The following is a 25,891-nucleotide window of genomic DNA, read 5'->3' as shown; positions in this document are numbered from 1 at the left end:
TTAGAAAATCTGTATTTTGCATGTTGTTCAACAGGCCATCCATTAAAATCAGAGTGTTTTCGGGTTTTTGGTGCTGAAGGTTTGTAAGGTGATTTTTATTAAACTTCCCCTCTTTTCACTGTGAACTTCTCCATTTGGAGCCTTTACCCTGCTGGCTCAAGGTCAAACATCCTGAGATTTGAGACCTCTTCCCCTTGTATAAACTTACCTTTCATTTGAATTCTTTTATATTTTATATTATAGGTCATATAAGTGTGTTTTTTTACTTTAAAGTTAAAACCAATAACTGTAAATATAAGAAAAATGCTTCGTAACCAAATATAAGAATTTCTCATCATCAAAAAATAGATCTAATAATATAGATTGTGTCTTCAAATGTATGTTTAGCTGTGCGTTCATTTATATTACTGTCTTTTGTACCTTTTTATTTTGTGTTTTCCATTATGTATTAAACTTCAGCCACTTGTTTGCAGTTTTCTTGTTGTGCTTATGCTTCTGTAAGTTCTGTGTTTAGGAGAAAGAGAAAACTTGCTATGAATAGCATCAATTATATTAAGTGAGTATTAGTGACATATCCAGAAACTGCTCCACACAGGGCTTTTGTTGTCTGTCAGCTATATAATTTGTGCAGAGGTTCAAAGATAAGATATGTTTAAACTGACCCCTGCCTGCGTATATTGTAATCAGGATGACTTTTGGTTGAATGACACCACTTAACCCTCCTTTCAGGCCGACAGCCAGAGAGGATTACAGTGATCAGATGACTGCAGTCTACTCCATGATGTCTGTCCACCTCGCCTGCTGGCTGTATGGACTTTTGTGTCCTACAGATGATCTAAAACTCATCAAAAAACATGGCTGCTAACGGTGAAGAACGGTGGTGTACAAGTAAAATACCATTGGCTCAAAACTCAACAGAAGCTCTAAGTTTGATTTCTTTAAATCTCAACAGATCAACACATGCTGCAGGAATATTCTTTAAACTATAATTTCTGATCAATCTGAACAATTTCAACTTTCAAAACTGCCACTTTTGTCCTGAGCTGTTAGTTGAAGAGAAGAACTGAATGAAACTGACAGACTCTGTATTATTGTGACTAGCAGTGAATAGAAAACATCAGAAAATCTCCAAATGAAGACACCCCTCCTCCCTCCAGGTAACCACGTCACCAGGTACAGGGATTTTTTGATCCTTGACCCAATGCCTTCCTCCTGCAAAGCAAGGAGGAGGAGGATTATTCCTGGCTCATGTGACATTTTTGGAGAGTCTTTAACCGGTCTGCAGCCCGACCCCCCGCTGACCCTGGCTTCAGTGACACAGTCAGCCTGGGACACTCAGAGCGTTAGATTTCACCAAGTCTACACAGTCATTTCTTAACCTTCATTTATCAAGAAAAGGTCACGCTGAGTCACCTTCATACATGTACACACCTCCATACCTGACAGCTGACCAAGACGAGAAGTTCAGCACCACATTAGCAGCCGGACCCTTTGAGTTTATGTAACATTCCTCAAAGTGCTTTGGGGGCTCAAACCAGAAAGCTTCCAGTCACTACCCCTCAAGTCACAAACAAGCCAACAGAAAACATGTCAGGCCCTACATGTGTCAACCTCAAGGCCGGTCAGCATCCAGCACGGCTGCACTATGTGGAGGAAATGTGTGGTGAATCTGCAGAATATGAGACGTGATAAAGATTCTCAAAGACATTTGTGGTTGTATGTGCTGCATTAGTGTTTATATTATAATTTTCAAGCGCAAACTCCATTTAACATTCATTTTTCTTATAATTGTGGCAGGGGTTCAGTGGGGTGTGAACTGAAAATGATTTGTCAGGGTGAGTTTCAACTTTGCTAGCAGCTATTTTTAAATGTGAAAACAAATAATAGCTTTTGTGCACGAACATTTGCCATTTGTCATACATCATATGCACAAAAATGGCAAATTTCAATTAGATTTAACAGGCACTGGTTTCATATTGCATTTGCATAAAGTTTGAAGTGAACTAGATCTAGTAGTAGTTTTGAAGTTTTGTCAAACTGGAAAAAAAGTTCCTCCGGAGCCACAAAGACTCAACACAGCTGTCTTCACAGGCTGAACACTGTCCCCCAGAGAAGTAGTCTTGTTGTGTCCCTTTCAGTCATTTCATTGTATAACTGGCAGAATGCCTAAACTCGACTACAACGTTTTTTTGCACAGGGCATCACTCACCCAGGGGGGCAGGTGCATCCGGCCACGCAGGGCTCATGTGTCGAGCAGGTGAGGTTGAGCAAGTAGGATTCACAGGTGCGTTCGCAGGCCACGCCCCTTCCCGGCAGGAGGCCATCGTCCCCCTCTGAGCAGTTCTGGTAGAGCTGACCAGCTGGACACAACCTGTCTGGAAGAGGAGAAGGAGTTTTCAATGAAGAAGAGTTCACCTTTGAGAAACAATATGAGATCCAGGAGCACCGGTATTATTCTCTGCCACACTTCATCTATTTTTCTTTCATCTTCTTCCATCCCATTCCTGCTCTGTTCTGTCACCAAAACAGTTTAGGCTTCTTTTATTTTTTCCATGCTCATGGTCATTTTCGTGATTGTGCCTGGTCATGATGGGAGTCACATACAGACGCTTGGTCAGGACCCCGTTGGCATCACTTTTTGAGGCACTGGGTACCCCTGTCGATTGTTTTCAACATGCAGGGAAATCTGACAGACTTCTACCAGCAGCCTGTTGGAGGACTTTCGCACAGCACACTGGTGTTTGTGTCCCAAGTGAAACCAAACGTGAAGGTTAATTTCTTTTGTAAGTGACATAATATAACATACATAAATTAATGAACGGACTTATTTTAAGACAAACGGTTGTATATTTATTATTGCTAACTTGATTGCGGAGCCCAAGTCCTGCCTGCTGCAGAATAATCCACATTAATGTGACATGTTGAACGAAGCATCAGCCCACTTAACATCATCTTAAGAAGTAACAAGAAGGAACATTTTTGATGGAAGTCACTTACTACTGTCTGTTGTTTGGGACACCAGTTTGCCGCCCAGACAGAGTCTACAAGGGAACAGAGAAGACAGGATGATGATGATACATGATGAAGATCAATACAGAAACTATGTGGGAGGTTAATGCATTAATAAACATCGAGTTGCAGTTTCTGCTCATTTCTTTGTTGTTCTTACAGTTTTCCATCTTTTTTTCACATTTGCAAATATTCATTTCATTATTTTTTTCTCTCCAGTACCACCCGTGTGATTTAACAAGTCAGTTGTGACTGACAGGAGTCATTGTTTGAAGTCACAGGCCACTGAAATCTGACCCACAACAACAACTGATACCAGCGTTCTGCTTGTAGCTTCTCGTCCACAGTAAGGGATCATCTGAACTAACTCAGTAAAAGGCGTTTCTTTAATCATCATTGATTAACACTGCGGTCTGGAAGACGTGGGAGTGTTTTGAGGGTTAAGATGAGAGGATCTTACTGAACACCTGCTGACGTCATGATCACATCTCCGGGTTCATAATCTACTCCGAGGAAACTGCAGGGACACTCGCTCCTGAAACACCAGTCAACAAAAACAAAGCACACACAGACGACCAGCTCAGATCATTGATGCAATTATAGACATGGAGATAAAACAGCAGTATGAACGTGATGTGCTCCAGAATGTGAGTATTTTGAATCTCAGTATGAGCAAATTAGAAACCACTTAAATCCACATCAGGCTTTGGGTGAAGTAAACCAGACACCACTCGGTTTGTTCATTATTGTGTAAAGAATTACGCTAAAGAGGGCTTTGAGTTACCTTAAACAGAGTATTACAGGTAAGTGGATAGGGGACAGATAAGCAGGCTTTAGGAGGTGAAATCAGTGCTCAAGGTGTCGAATCAACAACTAAACCTTCTTCAAAATACGTAATTTGTTTCAACAAAATGTTTATTATAACAACATCATAAAATTACAGTGGAACTGCGTTGTGTTAATATGTTCAGAGGAGGCAGAAAGCATTGTAACATATAGGCCAGCGCCACACATCGGCCTCTGTACTACAAATTCTTTCTCACTGGTTATCAGATATCTGTGTCGTCCCCAGCCCGAGTGGGAATGAAAGGGGGGTTTCACGGTGAATTCCTTGATGTAACTCTATCACATGGTAAGTAAGACACCGTGCTGCACTAGGATGTAAAAACCTGGGACATTTAAGAGGAATTAAGCTGCATGTCTTCTAGGGTAGAGCAGGCTGAAAGGGGGAGCACAATTACTGAGGTCCTCTGGCTCTATAACGTCTGCAGGAGAGATACAAGGCTTTCCACTTAAAGGCTGACCTAAACTTCAGAGCAGATACAAATATCACTTTGAGAGGATTTGTTTGGTGGAGTGACTCCAGCCCTTTAGCTCTTTAACGGGCTTCACAACCTTCCACAACATTGCAGCAGGCAGAGCTGCTCTGATACACAACCAGGACACTGACTCCACCTGAAATTAACACTAAAATAAGAGCAAAGATGTGACAATTTTATTGTCAAAACACTGTAAAAAATGTATGGAATATGTTATGCAACAGTACCTGTTAGAGAGATAATTATTGCATCTTTCTTATTGTGTTACAGGCTGAATTAGATGTTGGATTTCTTGATTTGCGTCTGCTTGGAGACTCCGCCCCCTCAGCCTTACCTGTGCACACAGGTGTGTGTTCGATGGTTGTAGAAGGACCCCAGAGGGCAAACGCAACCCTCCTCACACTCCTCCCCACAGTGCTGCGGGACGGAGAGGGCGGAGCAGCGGCGCTGGCAGGACGACACACAGGTGCCATACTGCATGGTGGCAGGACAGGTGACCGCTGCAGAGAGAGAGAGCGTTAACGCAAAGATGAAGACGCAGGTTTGCCAAGTGACTTCCTAATTCTACAGAACAGGAAGCTGCTGTGTGAATATTCTGTCCATTGGCTTACCACGCAGCATCCTTGCGCTCCTCTAACGACACAACATCATCACATTTAAACCTGCAATTACTGTTTGTTTGGGGCAGCAGAAAGTCACCTTGAACATGGAAACCGTTGCTTATTTACACATCCAGCAGTCACAGAACAACATTATCATTCATTTAAAGTCGTGTTTCTGTCCATCTGATGAATGTAATTCCAATATCCACTCTCTTATAGCTCTGCTTTTGGTCTCTACCAACTCCTGAGCTCTTTAACTGCTACATGCTCCAGTATGTGGCTGCACCATAATCATCATCATCATCATCATCATCAAAACTGACGACTATGAGTGCGGTCAGAGTGAAACAAGACGGCTAAGTTGAGGACCGGACAGCTAAACAATGAGGTGAAATTCACAGCATTGTTTTCATATTGTTATATGATACATTATTGTTATGAAAATAAGATAAGATAAAACTTTATTTATCCCCAGCTGGGGAAATTTGGGAAGATAACTGCACTACGACGAGGATGAGATGGGAAAATATTGATTATCGCCACTTTAATGTCCTTATCGGGTTTAGCAATACGGGAGACACTTCAAAAACTACAATACAATACAACATACACACATACGACTATAACCCCATTTATGAGTTGCATTTGGTACATATTCGTATTATATTTGTAATTATGTCATATTGCACAAATAAGTACATGAACAATCTTTCAATCTTGTGTTGCTCACCTGAAAAAATACAGGCACATTGTAAATGCTTTCTCTCACCACAATGAATGAACCTTTAATCAGTATTTATCAAACAAACCGCTAACTTTGTATCTGCAGGGCTAATCAGGTAGTTAGCATCAGTTTGTTAGCTGAACTATCCCACCACATTTTAAAAGTGCAGTCGGCAGACTGCCCTGCTCTAACACTCGTTGCAGCAGAACCAGATGTAGCTTTTTTATTCATGGCAACTCTAGGCTTCTACATAACCCACAATGCAACTCGACTGTCAACTATTGGAGATTCAAGTATGTTATCCTAGTGGATGAAGAGCAGCTACAGAGGTTGGGGAAGCTCACATCTTTTTAACTTCACACCCCCAAATTTTATATTCACCCTGACTCAAGTGACATCATTTGAGGCAGTTTATCACATTTGGGAGCCACAAAAATCTTTATACAACTTTTTTCCACATATGCAGCGGTACTCCCCAACACCTGAAAATGGATTCTGATCTGTAAAATCAGAGGACTTCCACTTCAACAGCCGTAACATTTTAAGTTCATGAGCAACACCTCCTTCTTCTGTAACACTTCATTTTCCATTCCATTAATTTAGATTTCCATCTCAATCAGAGTTAAAGGTATGCCGATTTTGTGATAGTGCTCCCAAATGCCAAATGTTTCTGTTCTGAAACTCAACTGAGAGCATCCAAATCCAGAGGTAACATGACTGGTTCTGTGCCTTCCTCCGACACATCGTTATAATTCATTCATAAATTCAGCTGTGGGAGGTGAGTCCTGGGACGACCAGCCTCTTCCACCTGAATACAGAATGTGTCAGCATGTTGGAATGTGAATATGCCGAGCACTCACCACAGTCGGGTATCTGCGATCGAAAGTCAATGATGACAGAGAATCTGCGGCAGTGGTGAGCGTAGTGGGCCAGCGCTGAGCACAGGCAAGGCGTCCCGCACTTACAGGTGTCTGAGCGACACTGCTGATGGAAGGATGTGGGACTGAGGTACTCATGGCAGGCAGAGAACAGATCCTGGTTCAGCACGTCACACATTTCTGAGGCATAGGTCACTGAGTAGGGAAGGAGCAGGTCGACATCACGTCACACATTAGGACAATTCATTAGGACAATAGCTGAAAATCTACAAATATATATCAGTAATAGGAGTATAAATCCAAATTTACTTTGAACTTTACCAAAGAATGAGTAATTTATGTAAATGCGCTGTATGTGTCTGCAGCACCTTCACAGTAAAAACCTGTCAGGAATCTGATGAATGCATGAAGCATGAAGCAGTGAGAGGTTTACTGTGAAGCAGCTGCAGATATGTGACAAAGGTTGTAAATTATTGGAATGTAGAAGCTGGAAATAAATGGAATATGTTTGATGTACAACTATTTCAAAACAATTTACTATTTAGAGAATAAAAAGAAATGATTGTGTCCAAAAAGTGGTAAAAAATGTGAAAATACAGAATGATTTATACTATGTTGTTGTAACTGTTGTTATATCAAGTCAATATCCAAAATTCACATAATGCAATTTTCATATCCTGCAGCCCTATTTGAGAGGCCTTTACGTTTTCACCTGATGTCAACACACTAAATATTTAGAGAGTTTTACAATAAATATTGTCAGATTCAAAGATACTGAACCTGAGCATAACATGCAGCTGAAGGAAAAGAGAAACTGACCGGCCTGCTGGTGTGTGTCACAGGGGTCGAGCTGAGGCGTACTCAGGCTGGGTGAACAGGCTGACGAGACTCTCCAGGCGTTTCCAAACAGCTGAGGAGTGTTTTCTATCATACCTGACGGAGATCTGCAGGTAAACAACAGCGTAGATTCATTACAACTAGCTAACAGCTAGCTCATTCTGTTCTTCATACAGTGAAACTGATGCTTGGACAAAATGTTGCTCAAAGCACCAAAAGCTGCTACATAAAAACATTTTTTTTGTAGCATGTAGCAATTACGTTGTAGATTGCAACCAAATGAATATCCCTCGCCTAACCCTCCACTATGGTGGCCACAAGAAACATGAACGACAATCTCTAGAGCCATTGTTTGGTTTGTCCATTCTGGGCTTCTGTAGAAAGATGGTGGTGCAACATGGCGGACTCACTCCTTCTGTAGACATAAAGAGCTCACTTTTTTTCAGTGATCATACAGTAATGAAAACACAGCTGTGAGCATTGTATTACATTTCTGCCAATAAATTGCCCAACACAATCCTACTCACTGGACCTTTGGAAAAATACTAGTTTTTTGTATGTCGCATACTAGAAAATTGTATTTGGAAAATTCCAAAGTAGCTTAACTGGGCAACACTTATTACCCAATTGTGAGCAGCCCTGTCTGCTGTTTGCCGGCTACGGCTGATTGACATGGCAGAGTCCCCCCTCTGGCTCAGCCCCTCAGGTGGACTCAGTGCACTTCAGAATGACACGGGAACGGAGCTAACACTGTTTCCAACAGGCTATCATTAAATATGTAACTTGTGTGGCTTGAAGGCTGGTAGAACTAAAACAACATTTAAAAAACACAAGATGTCGGTGTTTGGCACTAAAGATCAATAAAAATTCAGGAAGTCATCATTTTAAAGTGTTTTCTGGAGAGCTTGAGGCAAAGTCAATTCCAGTTTTCTTTCTAGTAGTATACGACCACTTGAGTCCCCAACTGTGATGTATATCCATTTACAGCTGTTAGACAACATCCGCCCTTTATGGTCGGCCATTACGATACGGTACAGTGGTGCCCCTATTCTGCTAACAGTGAATTCCTTGTTGAAGTGGCGTGTCCAGTTGGGCGCTCATCTGGCCCGCCTTAAAGAGCTGATCAGAGAGCGGCCTTTTGATGCCGAGCCGCTGAGCCAGTGTGCATTACAGAGAGAGAGTGTGAGAGAGAGAGAGCACCTCAACATCACCTCCCTCTCTGCCTCTGAAACAGGAGTACGCTCTGTCTTTTTATCATCAGAGGGGGAGCTGACGGAGGGCGCGGGAGGGGTCAAAGGTCAGCCGGCACACACTTACAGGAAGTCATCTTGAATGTTGCCGTTGAAGGTGCCGCAGAGGCCCACCGTGTCGTCCTTCCACAGCTCGTTAGCCTGCAGGTAGAGGCGAAACTCCTTCCAGCTGTACTGCAGACGCAGGCCGAACGCCGTCTTCACCTGGAGGAACATGGACGACAGCTCCTGGATGTGGAATATGTCTGCGGGAGAAGTGGGACATGGTGGCTTAGGTTATGTTAATATAAGCGCATATACACTCACCTCCGCATAAAACATTAGCAAAGTGTCCTTTTATGTTTTGAAGCCTAAATTCTTTACATCTATTCTCCGAAGCTACCAATCTTCTTCTTTCCTGCCTTTTGTTGGTGCATGGCTTCATCTCTGGCACATTACCGCCACCTGTTGATCAGTGGGATGTCAGCAGGACCGTGTATCATGTCACCCATGTTCTCACACCCGTGTCACACGACACAAACAGGAACATGTTCATTAAAACATTACTCTAAAGCACTAATAGCCGTCAAAAACTCCACATGATGCCTTTAAAGATTGAAAATCTTGCTTCACCTTGCTGTGACATAGATGTGCGCTACTGGGTGTGCCAGTGCACCTAGACATGATGGTCAACATGGTGTCAGGGACGCTTGTATAATGACGTCATATATTATGGTGGGTGTTAGGGTTGAGCAGTATGACGGTATATATTGTGCGACAGTAGAAGTGTGCCCAGCAATAGAGATTTGGCAACTCTGTTTCCACCGCAGGAGCTTTCCCTTCAGCAGTATTTACATACTGTCGTTCACTGCTAGCCTGCTACACAGCAAGCGAGTGAACGTGTTGATGACTTGCAGTGTAGCTGCTTCATATTCTTTTCTTTATGCTTGTATATAAAATAGCATATAAAAACAGTCCTCATAATGCACACTATTCACAGTCAACCCAGGTACCACAACTCGCCTGAACCACACAGAGAATTTCCAGTAAGTGAGAACACGTCTGACACGCACCAATGTGCTACATGTGTGAAAGATCAGCTCTGGACAATGTCTGGACCTGATTCTGTGGACAGAGTTCATATGAGAAAACAGCTTTAGTGTCTCTGCTATATATTCCGGGCGGGCAGCGCCACGTAGCAATCCTGCTGTCTCGCAAGGTCACATGATTTGTCCAGCAGGACTTCTTACCACGTTCTCAGGTGACATGAGAACGAGACTTGGCGGCAATAATGCACCTTTACTGCACCTCGTGTTGTCCCATGTGATGCAGTTGTTTTGTTTTGTATGGAAGTTGCTAATAAAAGACAATAACCATCATCAATAGACAGTATCAGTTGATTGATTGGAAATACTACTAAACAGAACATGAAGTGCTGTACGTGCTGAAATATGAGATCATTCTCACACATTAACCACAAAACATTCAAATGGTTGTTGACTCGATCAACAGAATGCTACAGACATGAAGACACTGGTGTGAAAAGGGAGTGATACTCAGAGGGAAGGTATTCTGTGCAAAACAATGCAAGAGCTAACCCAGTACAGTATTGGGAAAATTTCTGTCAATAGCACAGCTGTCATTCAATCTGTCTCTGCCATGACTCTCAGAGTGCTGAAAGAAGTCAGGCTGGATGTGAACAGTGTTGGGAGGTGACAAAAGATGAGGGAGTTACCATCAGAGTACGGTAGGGAGATGCGGTACTGTCCGGCCATGAAGACCTCTCCAACGTGGCTCAGTGTGATCTCCGTTCTTGGATCCTCGTCAATAACCAGGTTAACTGACTGGATGCAGGCCCCATCCAAATTCTGCAATTGAGACAAGATGGCTTGATAAAGTATGCTGGCATTATCCCAAGCAGCAGCAATTCAGTTAGACAACAGGACACAACGAGAGCGAAATAATGAGAAGAGAGAGAAAAAACAAGAAGTGAAAAACAGCACACAATGAACTGTGAGCGATTTGTTTGACAGCTTGCTAGTCTGCAATTGTATTAAATTATAAATAAATGAAATGCAAAGTAAATCCATAAGATTAAAATTTCAAATCAAAGTCCTGTCTTTAACTTGATGAGAAGAGTAAAGACACGCTAGTGGCCCCTAGAGGCCGCAATGTGCACTACAACACACAACACAAACCTGATTTTGAACTCCCTTGTGATAATTCTTAAGGTGGGCTCAGACAGAAACCAGTTGTGTTTTTTGCCCTTCACAGCCAATGTACTGTACCAAGTGTACAGACGCTAGCTGGCTATCTGGCAATGGGCAGCTGGCATTGGCCTGTGGGAGTGTGCCCAGGTGTCTCACCAGAAACTCCAGCTCTTTGTGTTATTTCCCTCAAGGCTGTTTCCTTTCTCCTCCTGTCTTTGCACATTTATGAAGAGGATACATAAAGCTCTGGGATACGCGCAGTGTTTTCGGATCATGTTGCATCTTTGCATCAGTTTGCTGCACCTCAGTCACATTTGTGGCTACTCGCATCTGTCCACTGACTCACAGTTACAGCATTGCCAGTAGCCACGCTAAAAATGTAAGTCTTGAGGGTGGTGGTAGAGAATTGGCCACAGGGTTATTTAGAACAAAAGGATTCATCCCCTGGGGAGCTACATGGTAAGCTGTGCATTACATTTTTGATATTATATATTCTATATATTATGTTATGTTACCAAATTTCCCCAGCTGGGGATTAATTAAGTTATTCTTATCTTATCTCACTCATATATAATTTCAATATATTGTGCACCCAGGAAAGGCAAAAGTGGAGTGATGGTACCTCCTTCTGCATGACATTCAGACCATAAAAACACAAGGAACTGTTTTAATGTTGTATCAGTATTAGAAAGACAATGAAATATGACTCAGGAAGGATTATGGGCCAGAGGAGCTTTGGGTGATCTAACCCTAATCAACACCAAAACCACCTAAATTTAACCAGATCTTAACCACAGGACGTGCCAAATCAGCATGCATACATTATGAGGAGTAATCATATGGGCAATTTTGGAGGACAATGATAAAAGTGCCACAAATTTGCATACCAATCCAAAATCATTCAGCAGCAAGTCCAACACTAACCTGCAGACATTGCCATCCTTAGGCCATCAGGCAAAAAGATCAAAAGAGTCTGACAGTGCATCATATTGTATGAGCAAACGCTGCAGTTTGAATTTAAAACCTGCTGCAACTGTCACAAAATGTAAATACTCAAAGAACTCACAACTACATAGAAACTGCACTTAAGTACTTTACTTTAGTAAAAGTATGATTAGTTTCTCTAAAGTAAAGAAGCCTGCGCGCTGCTGACAGTAAGCGATCTGCCTCTATGAATCGTCTCTTTCATAAGTGGCAGAGACCCATAGCCGAGGTTTTAGCAGCCCCCTCCTCCTTCTACTCTTCCCATCATTCACCTCCTGTTTTCGCATAACCTTCTCTCTGTCCAAGCCCCCCACCCCTCCAGCGCCTCTCTTCACCTCCCTCCTCACTACAAAGCCGTCCACAGCTCTGTCAGTCAGGCCAGATAAGGTAATCCTGTTCAGTTGGCTGTTAGAGGTCTCGGGCCTCTGCTCTGATGAGCGGGACATCTTATATCTCGCCTCCTCCCCTCCATCGCCCCCTGTTTGCCGAGCAGCTCAAAGGCTGCTGGGAAATTGAAGGCTTGGAGAGGGGGGGAAGAGGAGAAGAAGCTCTCAGTCTTTTGTTGCTTTTCATGTTCATTATCTGCCAGAGTTTGATCGAGACGTTTCCTCCAGGCTTTCATTTCACTAAATTGCATCATGGCTCACGGTCAAAAATGACCTGGGCTCAGCAGGGATTATTGAGCACTTAAATTATGATATGATCTACATGACAGACAAATTGTATAAACCTGTAAGCCGAGAGGCAGCAGCAACTGTTTGAGTGCAGAGGTTAAAGTGGGAGAAGTGTGCAAGAGATGCCTTCAAAATGTAGAGAAAGAAAAACTCGACGAGAAAGAATTTTTTATAGCGCAGATTAAACGTAACTCACGGCTCCACAGGGGGCGTTCTGGATGGTGACTGTGAACTTCCCGGAGTTGCGACTTTTGGCGAGGACATACTGACATGTTGCAGGGAAGGTGTAGATCCGCCCGTCAAAGGATTGAAAATACATATCGCCAGTCACAGAGCACTCGCCTGCAGGGAGAGTGAGACATATTTCATCTATTTCCTTCATTCTTTCGGTTCTTTCGACCACCTGGTAGCTACTGCCTGCTCAAGAGCACTTCAACAGCATGTCTTCCCAGGTTGCTTTCTCTTCCCTTGCTCTCTAACTAGGAAGCATTTCCAGTTCCTTATCAGGAAGATTTCTTGTTTCTCACGCCCTAACTACTCCAAAACTAGGACTTCAGCCTTCGTTGTGGTTTTACTTCCTGTTTTGTTGCTCTCAAACTTGAAAATATCATCCTCCATAGCTATATCGAGAAGCAACCTCTGCATAAACCATCTCTTTCATTGGTCATTATTATGTTGCTTTCGTCTGCCTTCTCTTCCCTTTTATTATGACTTTGCTCCTTTTTCCTACCTAACTAGAAAGCCTCCTCCTTACTTGCCTTTCTTCCTAACTAGGAAGCATTTCCTTACACCATAGGAAATATTTTCCTTCCTTGACGTTTGCTGTGATGGCTCTTCCTGAATCATCGCAGCAAAGCTTCCTGCAGAGCTTTATATGAACAGTACAGAAGCTGACTTGTTGAGAGCATCTTTGGGTTGAAATAAAATAATCACCTTCCATCACATGAATGAGCTTGCAGTACAGTTTAAGAGTAAAAATTGAACCACCCACAGGGAGAAGGCACAAACCTGGGCAGCTGTAGTCGGTGCAGTCCCACACTCCACCCACACATGTGCTGAAACAGAAAGCAGAGAGGTCCACAGGTGGGGAACATTAAAGGCTGAGCTAATCAGCAGGATCACTGACAGAAACTGGACACACTGAGCCCAGGTGGTCAGATCTGAGAAGATTAAAAGGACTGTATGGGGTCTGCAGGACAATATCCTGTTTTTTAATACATATGACATTTAATGCAGCGTGGTCTCACGTGTGTCCAGCTAGCGTTCATTCAAGATCCAAATGGAGTGAAAGATGGTTATTAATAGATGCTATTTGAATAGCATGAATCTGGTACTCCTCATGGTTTAGGACATTTTTTATGGGATAAAAGCAAAGTATTTGACCAGCTGAATGAAAGCTGGGAGTGGAGTCTTCGTCCACAGTCTAGGAGGCCGGAGAGAGATTAAACTCTGCTCACCAGTTGTTGCATTCCTCCTGCAGCGTCTGTCCGGATGGATAAAACATGCCGTGGTACTCACAGGGACAGTCAGAGGGCGTCACACAGCCTCCGTCCTCATAGATCAGGCCTGAGGAGAGACAACAGCAGAGACAGAGACAGATACACACACAGAAAATTACTGCCTCATATCATGCAGAGCTGAAGGCATCAGAATAGAGACAAGACGGAAGATGTAATAAAAGATTAGATGTTAATTGAAGACGATTGAAGAATGAACAATTAATTTATAGAGTAGATAATAGAATCTGAATAGGAAATCACCATCCGGACAGTAGCATCCATCCAGGCAGGCCAGCTTGCTGTCGATGCAAGTTCGCTCGAGGTTGCAGGACGCCGGGCAGCAGCTGATGCATTCCCTGTACTGCAGACCTGAGGAACACTGCTTTGCTGGTCGCAAAAAATAAACAGAGCACAGGGTCAAAAACTTCCTGCAGAGAAGATTGACACTAGAGATTTCCCATCAGACAAACAATGACAGCTTTAACATCAGAGCACCTGCTGTGTCTGAAGATAGCGCCACAAACTGCTGCCTTAAAACTCATCTTAGAGTTGAATAAACACCTCGCTGACAGAGCAAGTACATTATATTTTACTGTAATACATCTATTGTTCATATTGTTCATCAGCTGAGCTTTTATTAGCATGGGCACTGTGGATGTGTGACAGGTAGTAACCTAACTTTAAAAAATTACTTTTTAGTTTAGTTAACTTTGCTGAATCTGATCTTAGCGACAGTTACAGCAATGGTTCTTTAGCTAACATCAGGTATGTGAAACACATCTGATCAATTAAAGTAGTGAAACAAAATAATGTTGTTAAATATTGACAACTTTTTACATAAAATGGACTAAAATTGTACTCACTAATTTGAACTCCTGTGCCCACTACGTAGCCTCTGCTCCACTAGCTACCTGCTGCAGTTGACGTTATTTAGCAGCTAATGGTCCTTTAGCTAACGATTAGCTAGTAGGCAATGACAATGCAAACATCTGATATATAAAATCGTTTTAGTGGGTCTCCACACACCACTGAACCAACTGAAACAGAGTGATGTGATTACATTTAGACAATTACACAAGACAAGAATGGTAAAATTGTGTTATTCGCTGTATAATTTAAAGTCCCATGCCCTCTTGCTAGCTTCTGTTGCACTACGTTATTTTCTGTCAGCTAGCTAACTCTGCTGCAGTTGACCTTACAGTTAGCTTGCAGTCCTTTATGTATGTAAGACAGGCTACAACAGTAGACTAGACATATCTGATCATTTCAAATCATTTTGGTTAGTAATATCATTAAATACTGACAATTTACTTAAAATGGACTAAAAATGTACTCATTAATTTGAACTTTTGTGCCCACTATGTAGCCTCTGGTCCACTAGCTACCTGCTGCTGCTGACTTTAGCAACAGCTAATGGTTTTTTAGCAAACGCTTATTTGTAGGCAACGACAATACAAACATCTGATTTAAAAAATCATTTTAGAGGGTCTCCACATACCCCCGAAAAAGCTGAAATGAAGTGACGTGATAACATTTGGAGAAACAGTTAGCTTACGGCTATTTATGTACGCAAGAGAGGCTACAACAGTAGGCTACACATATCTAATCGTTTTAAATTGGTTTGGTTTGTAATGTGATCATATATTGACAGATTTTGTATTAAATGGCCTAAAATGTAAGAATTTGTGCTATTTTCCTTGTTTGATTTTCACTCCTTTGCCTTTTAGCAAGCCTCCACTATACCTTCTGTAATTCTAATTAATTTGAGTGTCTGCTACACCAGACAACACACTAACCGGATTCACTGATCTGCACGCCAGCAACCTATGAAGTACAACATACATTGCATTCACCAAAGACAATTAAATGCACTTATCTCATAATTGTGGCTGCCATATCTCATTGCTGTCATGACCCGTGCCATGCACGGCGGTTTTGTTTAGTTTCTCTTGTTGATTCTTGCCATTGCCTCATTTAGTTACTTTTGTCTCAGTCATGCCATGTTTTGTATTAGTCTCTATCCTTGCCATGTCTTGTTTGTATTTTGTTAAGCTTCCCATTGTGTCTTGTCTTTGCCTGGTTTTGGTTACTTCCTGTTTTATTTTGAAGGTTCATGTCATGTGTCTTTGGGTTGCTTTACTTCCTGTGTTTTCCCTCCCATGTGATTGTCAGATTGTTTCCACCTGTGTCTCATTAGTGTTCCTCCCTAGTGTATTTAAGTCCGTGTCTTCCCCTTTGTCTTTGTCTGTGTTTTCATAGCCAAGTCCATGTATCCCTGTTGCCCTTGATTCCTTGTCCTAGCCCTAGCCAGTAAGTGAGTGTTTGTCATTGTGAGCCCTTTGTCATGTCCGAGTTGTGTTCTTGTGGCGTTACCTTTGTTCATGTCCGTGTTTCTGTTCAGGTCTGAGTCTTAGTCTCTGTTTTCTTTTCTTAGTTCATAGCCTTGCCGATTTGTTCTCCTCGATAAAGAGTGATTTTCTGTTTGATTATTTTTGTTATTTAGATTCTTGTTTCTGTTTTCTAGGAAGGTAATTTGAGTTGTGAGTTTTTCTTATCTAGTTCTTTCAGTAGTCAGTTCCATTTTTCATAGCCCTTTGTGTTTCCTCCTTTGGGAGCGTTTTGTGTTCTTTATTGTATTCATTGTTAGTTATTCATAGTCTCGTCCCTTGCTTTCATGTGTCTTATAGTGATGTGTTGTCTTTCCCTGTGTTGTGTCGTTGTTTGAATTCTGTTACCCTTGTGTGTCGTTAGCCATTAGCCCTCTGAGTTTGGTTGTCTTGTTTCCTTGAGTTTAATAAATTTATTAATTGAGCCTAGCGCCCCCTTGTGTGTCTGCATTTGGGTTCAGTTCCCCTTAAGTCCCAGCCTTCCTGACAATTGCTCTCAACTACAATAGCTAGGGAGAAAAATCTATGTAATAATTCTTTTCTAAGAAGGATACTGTATCTGCAATGTTTTCTTCTATTTATTTTTTTTCTAGTGAACACAATGCACTTCAATGTTACCCAAGAACTGAAACGTGCAGCTTATTGGTCCTACGTGGCAAAAACACCTGGAAAAAACGTACCACAGTGAGGAATGTGCTGCCTCCAGTCGTGCAGTGGGTGGTCAGCGTGGGCGCAGGCCCGGGCATACTCACTGAACACCTGGCATACCACATCACCGTTGGGACCCGACCTTCAACGGAGAAACAAACAGAGAAGGACTATTTGAGTGGAGCCAGGAGAGGTGTGGCCATCGAGCCAGGTAGATGAAATGATCAACCTGTGCAGCTCGAGCCAATAACAACCCACCAGCTGTGTCTCCATCATGGGAAAACTTGGGAATTGTCTGTTAATGAGTAAATCTTCCAACGAGCCTTTAAATGGAAAGCTAGAGCTGAAAAGGTTGCTGCAGTATGGCTGTATCACTTATGTTCTCAGTCGAAGGTGAATTTGCTTCCGAGCACAGTAAATCGTCTTGTCTTACTCGTCTCTGCTCCAAAATCACTCTGAGTTAATCGCAACAGACTGCCAGGGCTAATGTTACTCACAGAAGGAGGGCGCGTTCTGGATCATGGACCTGAGCCATCAAAAGACGCAAATGAGAGAGCTGTGAGTGAGATTTTAAACCAGAATGTGACGAACGGAGTCCAGATGTAATGTAGCTTTCAACCCATTCTCAATTTTGGGAGGTTTTTAGCTGCCTGTCAGGAATCACCAAAGCCAGAAATGATCAGAAATTGTCAGACAAGTAGAAAATAGTGCCAAAAGTGATGGTAATTTAAAAGTGAGACTATAACAACGTTGTATAGGATTCAGTAGGTCTAAATGGCCTCAGAATAGTATCATTCATTGTGCTGTAATTACTGCAAGACAAGTGAGTGACGTTCACCACTTGTACATCTGGTAGATTCAGTCGGTGAAGGGAACACATGAAGTGAACATGCTCTCTCATCTTCTTTAAGAATAGGGAATAAACAGCTGAGGTGCATCAGGTGTTTAACTTCAGCATGAAACATTTTGGGCCACAATTCAACTGACAACTACCTGCCAGATGTTGTGGTAATCTGCCCTTCAACGCCAGCTTGGGGCTGAAAATTTCCAATTGTACCCAAGAAATATTTCAAAAATCAACCGTTGTATTTACTCTGGATATTCATGCTCCCCTGAGGATGAACCCTTTCCATTTTGGACACTGAAAATGATCACAAGATCTCAAAAACAAAGTGCTTGATTGCCATAAAGGGATTAACTCATATGAATTTGGTTACACCCTGACCTTTTATCAAAGGCCATCATCAGGACAAAATGGACACAGAGTATCTCAACGGGCAGATCTGAACCTGGTGTTCTTACATGCAGAGGTCGTTGGAGCAGCTGGCCATGTAGGACAGTGGGCTGACAAAGTCGTGGCAGCTCTGAAACGGTGGATCCAGCAGCATTGCACACACCTCCTCCACTTTCTGCAGGGACAGTTTTTCACTCATCATTCAAAATTCCTGAACATGAATAAGCTATTTTTGTGCTGTATTCACAGTTTATGTTGGAAGACGTTACTCTGCAGCAACCTACAGTTTCTATCAGGCACCTTACCAACAGGACATGAGCATCGACTGCAGCACAGGGTGAAGGGAAGTCCGAAGGCACCGTGGGACATCGGGCCTCGTGTGGCTCCACCTCCACCCAGCTATTCCCAAACATTTCGATGTCATGAGTCAGCACACCTGAGAGAGGGAGGAAGCATTTCAAAAGAGGCCTGTTCTGCTTTTCAAGGCTTATTATATGTTTGTTGTTTGATTTTCCGCCATCCAGCCAGTGGTTTCAGTTTTTTCAGTGACTGTGAAAATTAGCTTGCAAAGACTCGCTTGAGATTCAACTTCAGAGAATCACTTTTTTCTTGTTCGTCTTCCTCTTTTGATTTTATGACACATCAGCTCATTACTGTGGCCGATTGTTCTGCTTCCTGCTTTGATCCAAATAAGCTCATTTCTGTCATTTCGCTGACTATTCGTGAACTGTGTGTGTTGCATTTACAATTTTTAGTTAATGAGGTAAAACGTGTCCCTGAACACATCCTCAGATGGTTGGATTGATCAGGTTTCAGTCGTTTGGATGTGACCAGGATTTGTGTGGGGTTAAGTGCTGACTGATTATAATCTGGTCCACCAAGATGCAGGTCAAGGAGGCCTTAAAACAAGCTGAGCTGCTCTCACGCTCCACAGTCAGATCTCACCATTGATAGCTCGGATCAGTGACTTGCTGGGACTCTTGCTGCATTTTAATGACGATATTTCAATATGAAGCAGGTTTTGACTATTAAAATACAGTGATCAACAGTGGTGGAATAACTAAGTACATTAACTCAACTACTGTACCGTACTGCCACTCTCATTTTCTAGGCAGAGGGAAGTATTGTTCTTTTGACTTCACCGCAATTATCCAACAGATTTAATCACAAATTATTTATACATCTTTTGTATCTTATACAAAAGTTATTTCAATTCATTTGTAATGATGTTGAAGTTTTTTTGACTGCTGTTTGGACAAAACTAACATTGCAAAGATGTGACTTTGGGCTCTGGGTCATCTTCTGAATATTTACAAAGCAAAGAATCAATCAATTAACGGAGGAAATAATCAGTAGTTGCAGTCCTACAGAAATAATTAAACATGAGCTCCACCTCAATCGTCTACAACAGTAAAATCCTGCTTTTACATGAACGCATGATTAATAATAATCTAATAATATAGAATAGTTTAACAGTCACAGAGGACATTTTTCTGCATTGATTAGTTTAGTCAATTTTTTCTGATAATACTTCAATACTTAAGCAAAATATTCAATGCAGGACTTTTGCTTGTAATGGAGTATTTTTACAATGTGATAAAAGTGCTTTTATTTAAATATGGGATTTAAATACTGCCTCCACCACTGGTCATTGAAATGCTTAATGACTGTGTAACCAAGGTGACTGGAGGGCTTTCTCAACTAAATTTGACCCAGTTTTAATCCTGCCGTCAAGACCGCAAATCACTGCTGACGAGGTTATCATGTGACAGACAAAATGATCTTTACCGTAACTCGTCTTCAGGTCGTCCTGGACGTCAGCGTTGAAGTTCCCACACAGGCCGCAGGTTCTTCCCACGAACTCTGGGCTGAGTTTGATGTAGACGGAGCCGCTGCGTCCCTCCCAGGCCAGCGTGAAGCCGTGCTGCTGCGTCACCAGGACATACTGCGAGATCTGCTCCAGCTGCAGGTCATGGATGTGGTGAGGCAGCTGCAGACTAAATACAGAGACAGTGAATGCACCATGAGAAACACCTGAAGCTGAAATAGATACACAAATATATATCGTACAGTAGATGAGTATGATCTGTTGTGTCTTGTGTGCTGACCTTTGGCCTTTGAAGGTCACGTTGGTGGCGTGCAGCCGAACTTCACCTTCCCATGGGAGGAAGAGGCTGACAGATCGTTGGCAGGTGTAGGGGGCGGAGCTACAGCCTGGGTCATTGTGGACCTGCAACAACAATCAACTTGCTAACACTTTCAATTTCTTCACACTTAAACGGTTAATCTAAACTTTTGATATGACAGTGAGCTAAAAGAGTCCCTGCTCTTTCTTGTTGCTGCATTGAGAGCTTTATTTGGCTCTCAGAGATATTCGTCTGATCTTTACCTATAAAAAAGCTCACAAATGTCACTTTTAGTTGCTATTTTTAAAATAACTCGTCAGGAATAGAAAATGAATCCTGTTTTGTCATCTCTGTTTACTCAGTGGGTCTGATAGTGATGTAAAGAAGATCTATATTTTTCTGATTGTCAATAAATCAAATGAAAAGACCAACAAATGTATCTACTAACAAGTACAGTGTGTGTCTCACAGCCTGATACATCGTCTTCCTCTCTGCCATAGAGCTCCATTGTTGTCCAGAAACTATTAAAAACACATAAATGAGCCTCTCTGTTGCTCTGGCTGACATGTTCCTTCATCACCATGAACACACACAATGTAGTTTATTCTGATTCACACACACACACACACAGTCCTGCTGCCATAAATACTCACTAGTATTAATCCACTGCTGAAAATAGTCCCCAACAAATGCACAATATTTCCTCCTGTTTGAGTAACTTTCCAGCTGTAACTGCAATTTCCCAGCTTGGGATAAATAAAGTCTATCTATCTATCTATCTGTCTGTGTAAGGAAACAATTAAGCCTTTTAAGAAAGGACCACGGTCAGTTCTGTGGTCCACAGGATGACCAGCAGATACTACGCCAGCTACAGCACCAACGAAGAAAACACGAAATAACTTCAAGAACCAGGAAATCAGAGACTAGAATTTTAGCTCTGGCTCTCCATTAAAGACGATTAAACCCTGAAACTTGACCCTAAAACACACACACACACACAGACGGACACACACACCTCAGTTTGCCATTTAGTAGCATTCCTCAAGTGTTTGTCTGCAAAAGAAAATGTCATCTCACCTCCATCTAACACGTTTTAGCTGTTAGATTCGCAGCTTCGCAAGATTTATATTTTCTCTTTGATTGTTAAATTCTCTTTATATAATTGATATTGGTATCAATGCACAATTGATAATCATAATTCATTTGTATCTTTTCGTGTTTCGTGTCCCTGTTTGGTTTGGTTTTCCCATATACAGATACAGTATCTGCTGCCTTTTCAGGGGAACAAAGTCCCGGTCTGTTGCAGATGCTTCCAAGGCATAGTGGGTAATTGCAGTATTTAATGGTAATTGACTCTAATAACCAGATAGCTTTCGCTAATCTTCAGAGCAAATCTTTTCCTCAGGCTGAGACTGAACCTCGCAGAAGTCAGAAAGGAGAGTGTGTTCAGGAGCAGGACGCCACCAAGTCCAACCTTTCCTCGACTGGGAGCAGGCGTCAGACCGAAACCTTCTGGGCAGCTTGTAGTCGGGAGGATTTATTTCGTTGAGTCTGAACTAACCTGGACGACGATGCTGGCCTGGGTGGTTTCCTCGCAGTCCCGCAGCAGAGTGTACGTACATCGGCCGGGGAAGTAGTAGTAGAGGCCGTCAAAGGTCTCAAAGTTGTACTGACCCCAGGTCCTGCACGTCATCTCCCGCTCAAAGCCTGGATTTGGAACTGAGCAGATAAATTGGTGGAGAAAGAAATGATCGTGAAAGGATTTCCCATCACTTCACTTCAGTCTAAAAAGCCATTCATCAGTGTTGAGGAAAACATTTCGGAAGTCTAGTTTTATGGTCTTTACTTCACACAAAAGAGATTAGGAAAGTATTCGTGTCTTAACAAAACATTTAGTTTCATCTTCACCCTTCATGACAAACTATACATTTCTTGATGGTTAATGAATCAAATTTTGGCCATTAAGGGGCAGCAGAAGCTAATAGAGGCTAAAAAGCAATATTTTTTTAATGCAGCAATATTGATTAATAGAGCTATTTGTGCTAATACGGAATTCTACCAGTTTTTCTCGAAACAAGACAAAATAAAACAGATAATGAATGCACGGATGTTATTTTGTCCTGAAAAGAGATGAAATGATTTCACCCCGCAGGCAGTTTTTGGCCTGTTTAACAAAAATAAGATTTCAGAAGTTAACATAATGGGCAAAAACACTTGGTAATAAGATATAGACTTTTCCTGCAATTGTGTTAATTATGTGAATCAGCAAACCAGCTTTTGAAAACTTATGTTTGGCCTAATAATAACTCAGAAAAGTGAGCAAGTGTAAGTAATGGTGCTCCATTTTTGCTTTCAACACCAAATATCTGTGAAAAGTTCAGTATGACAAAAAGCAATAAACCAAAAACACTTTATTCATTTCATTTCATCACCACCAAGCAAGAGAAAACTCAACTCAAACTCAATTTTAATTCAATTGTGAAAATAACCCTGAACATTGTAGTTCATATAATCTTATAATCATTTAAATGGAGTTTAGTGGGCTCTAAAAGAAAGAACGTCAGGTGTGTGGTTTACCTGTCTGACACCTGTGTCCAGTGGCCTGATACAAGCTGCAGTCACATGACTCCGACTGACCACACAGGCCTCCGTTCAGGCAGGGAAACACACACGGCTCTGCAGAGAGAAATCAATCAAACAATTACACTGCTGCTCGTCAGAGCAGATGCAATCACTCTCCTTTTTCAGGTTGTTTCACCAGTTTCATCACTCAGTGTTTCACCTGAATATTACCTGATAAAGGTCTGCTGAGTGAAACATTATGGCTGACGGTGCAGGATTTCTGGTTTCTAATCATTTAGTATTTCAAACATTAAAAAGGAAGAAAGAACAGATAATACATCCATAGAGTAGAAACACTCTGAAACTTGTCTTCTTGTCTACATCCACGCTAAGAACCACTGAAGCAGACAACTACCTTTAAGGAAAAGTCACCATCTGTAAGCAGTCAAGCGTCCCAGTAACTGAACGCACCACCAAACACCACAAACGATGGCTCCTCATCCTGCAGTAACACCATCTGCTCGGTGGGCTTACATCTTGTCTGTCCAGTCAGCCACATCCCACACAAGCACAGGTAACATACAGAGGTTTGTGGGGGAGTGATGACTCAGATAAAAGCTATTTTCCTTCTGTTCATTCTATCAGAGGGAAGTGAAACAGAGGGCTCGCTTGTCACTTCGGACCACAGAACACCTGTCAGGTCTGGAATGCTTTACACCAAAGACACAAAACAGATAAAACAGCCAATGTTGAGTGTTTTCACAATTCATTCACTCGTTCGTATTTAGAGCAGCCAAAATACGTTCGTACGGGATGATTCTGCAACACATGATTACACCACACATTAGCAGCACATTAGCATGCTGCACATGTGGCAGTGTGTCACATGCTGGGTTTCATATTGTTCAGCTGGTGGAAACTGGCTTTTGCATCTCAGATCAACAATTAACCACAATATTTGTTCCCTTATCTTTATTTAATATCTAATATTAAATGCAATATTTAATATCTTTATTTATCTTCTCTTCATTTCTTGTCAAGAGTTAGATGAGAGATCACTGCCACTCTAATGTCTCTGCACTAGGTGTGAAAACGGGGTCAGGATGCTATTATCTTAGCTTAGCATAAAAACTGGAAGCAGGAAGAAAGCTCAGAATACGGCTAGAAACACCTCTAAAGCTCACGATTTAACTCATTGTGTCTTGTTTGTTTATGTATTAGTGCACCAACTGGCATAAAAACATTGTGCTTTTATGGCCAGAGTTGCATGCTCTATTTCTTGGTAAACAGCAGCACTGGGTGCAGTGACTACAAAACCACAAACTGATGTTTTTACATTGGCCAAATTAAACAAATGAGATACACGTGTTGGTAAGTTTTAGATGTGTAGGTAGGCATATTTCTTTAACCTTTGGCAGAGCCAGGCTAGCTGTTTTTTCCTTGGCCCCAGTCCCTAAATAATGCTAAGCTAATGGCTCTGTAGCACCACAGACATGAACGAAACATCTCTCCGTTTTAAACATTTCAGGGGACTCCAGCGTCCTCTAAAGGGACAATCTAGCAGACAAAAGGGTAAAGGGTAAAGGTCGACCCCTTCTCCCCGGAGATCTGAACCAAAGCATCTTGATCTCCCCCTGGTGGCTGGTTGCAGTATAGGCCATAAACCCCACCCCTGGTTATTATGGGATGGGACATGGGTCAAATTGAAAACTCAAAGTACACATCAAATAAATTTTTCCCAAAGACGCTGTCTGTCATCTTAAGTAGTTCTTATCAGGCTGATTTTGTTCAAGTACTCATTTTTTTTCACATCCGTAAGAACGCTCACAAACCTACCTTGAATCCTCCGAAGTGATGACTTCAAGGCTTCCTTCGCCTGCCTGGTGAGCAGTGAAATATTGACTGGACGCTCATCTGGTGAAAAGGCTCCGCTGACTGTGTTTCGTTGTAACACTGAACCAGGTGGTGATTGGTTTGATGGTAATGAGCTGGTCAGGGATTGGTCAGATGGTATTGAATTTGATTGGCTATGTGAGATGGATGATACATGGAGTGATGTTTTTGAGCTGTTTATGGATTCATTAGCTCCAATTAAAGTGGTTGGTGAATGATTAGAAGATGCTGAGATGAGTGATGATTGGATTGATGTTTTTGAGCTGGTTTTGGATTGGCTCACTGGTGTTTGGTTGGATGCTGATTGGCTGGATTTTGTAGTTCTGGCTTCTGAATGGTCAGATAAGATCTTGGCTGCTGTATTGCTGACTGATGATTGACTGGCTGGTACTGTGTTGGTTGTTGATTGGCTGGATTTTGCTGCACTAGCTGGTGATTGGCTTCGTGGTGCCTTTTTTGTTGCTGATTGGCTGGCTGGTGCTGTGTTAGTTGGTGAGTGACTGGCTGTTCTTGTGTTGCCTAATGATTTTCTGGCTGATGGTGTGCTTGTTGGTGATTGGCTGGGTAGTGTTGTTTTGCTTGGTGATTGGTTGGCTGGTACTGTAGTTGTTGGTGATTGGCTAGGAAGTCCTTTCTTTGTTGACAATTTAACAGATGGCGCTGTACTGCCTAGTGATTGGCTAGCTGGTACTGTGCTGGTTGGTGATTGGCTAGTTGGTAATGTGCTGGTTGGTGAATGGCTAGCTGGTACTGTGCTGGTTGGTGATTGGCTGTATGTTGCTGCACTAGTTGATGACTGGCTAGCTGATGTTGTGGTTGGAGATTGACTGGATGGTGTTGTGCTACCTGCTGATTGGCTGACTGGTGTTGTGTTTGTTGGTGATTGGCTGGATGGTGTTGTGCTTCCTGATGATTGCCTAGCTAATGCTATAGTTGTTAGTGATTGGCTGGATTGTGCTGGGCTGGGTTGTGATAGGTTGAATTGTGCCGTCTCGGTTGCTGGTTGACCGGCTGGTGTTGTGCTGGTTGGTGATTGGCTGGATGATGCTGTTCTTGATGATTGGTCAGAGCTGAGG

The 25,891-nt window shown here is 42.2% G+C and overlaps 1 protein-coding gene across 1 annotated transcript in view; it reads right to left on the bottom strand.

Moving 5' to 3' along the window:
- otog (otogelin) overlaps positions 1 to 25,891 on the bottom strand; it is a 63,106-nt gene that overhangs the window by 33,815 nt on the left and 3,400 nt on the right. Inside the window, exons 3-20 of the mRNA XM_041940324.1 lie at positions 21,922 to 22,079; positions 20,343 to 20,464; positions 20,023 to 20,231; positions 18,540 to 18,670; positions 18,303 to 18,409; positions 17,033 to 17,142; positions 14,227 to 14,352; positions 13,924 to 14,032; positions 13,475 to 13,521; positions 12,663 to 12,808; positions 10,334 to 10,466; positions 8,687 to 8,864; positions 7,352 to 7,476; positions 6,515 to 6,727; positions 4,663 to 4,828; positions 3,470 to 3,544; positions 2,998 to 3,041; positions 2,210 to 2,375 (exon numbers count right to left, since the gene is read on the bottom strand). Coding sequence (XP_041796258.1) covers positions 2,210 to 2,375; positions 2,998 to 3,041; positions 3,470 to 3,544; positions 4,663 to 4,828; positions 6,515 to 6,727; positions 7,352 to 7,476; positions 8,687 to 8,864; positions 10,334 to 10,466; positions 12,663 to 12,808; positions 13,475 to 13,521; positions 13,924 to 14,032; positions 14,227 to 14,352; positions 17,033 to 17,142; positions 18,303 to 18,409; positions 18,540 to 18,670; positions 20,023 to 20,231; positions 20,343 to 20,464; positions 21,922 to 22,079 — 2,365 coding nt within the window. The remainder of the gene's footprint in view (positions 1 to 2,209; positions 2,376 to 2,997; positions 3,042 to 3,469; positions 3,545 to 4,662; positions 4,829 to 6,514; positions 6,728 to 7,351; positions 7,477 to 8,686; positions 8,865 to 10,333; positions 10,467 to 12,662; positions 12,809 to 13,474; positions 13,522 to 13,923; positions 14,033 to 14,226; positions 14,353 to 17,032; positions 17,143 to 18,302; positions 18,410 to 18,539; positions 18,671 to 20,022; positions 20,232 to 20,342; positions 20,465 to 21,921; positions 22,080 to 25,891) is intronic.

The sequence above is a fragment of the Chelmon rostratus genome, chromosome 1 (genome assembly GCF_017976325.1).
Source record: "Chelmon rostratus isolate fCheRos1 chromosome 1, fCheRos1.pri, whole genome shotgun sequence".
NCBI classification, from domain to species: Eukaryota; Metazoa; Chordata; class Actinopteri; order Chaetodontiformes; family Chaetodontidae; genus Chelmon; species Chelmon rostratus.
The sequence above is the reverse complement of the archived record's forward strand: the minus strand, read 5'-3'. Positions and strand labels throughout refer to the sequence as shown.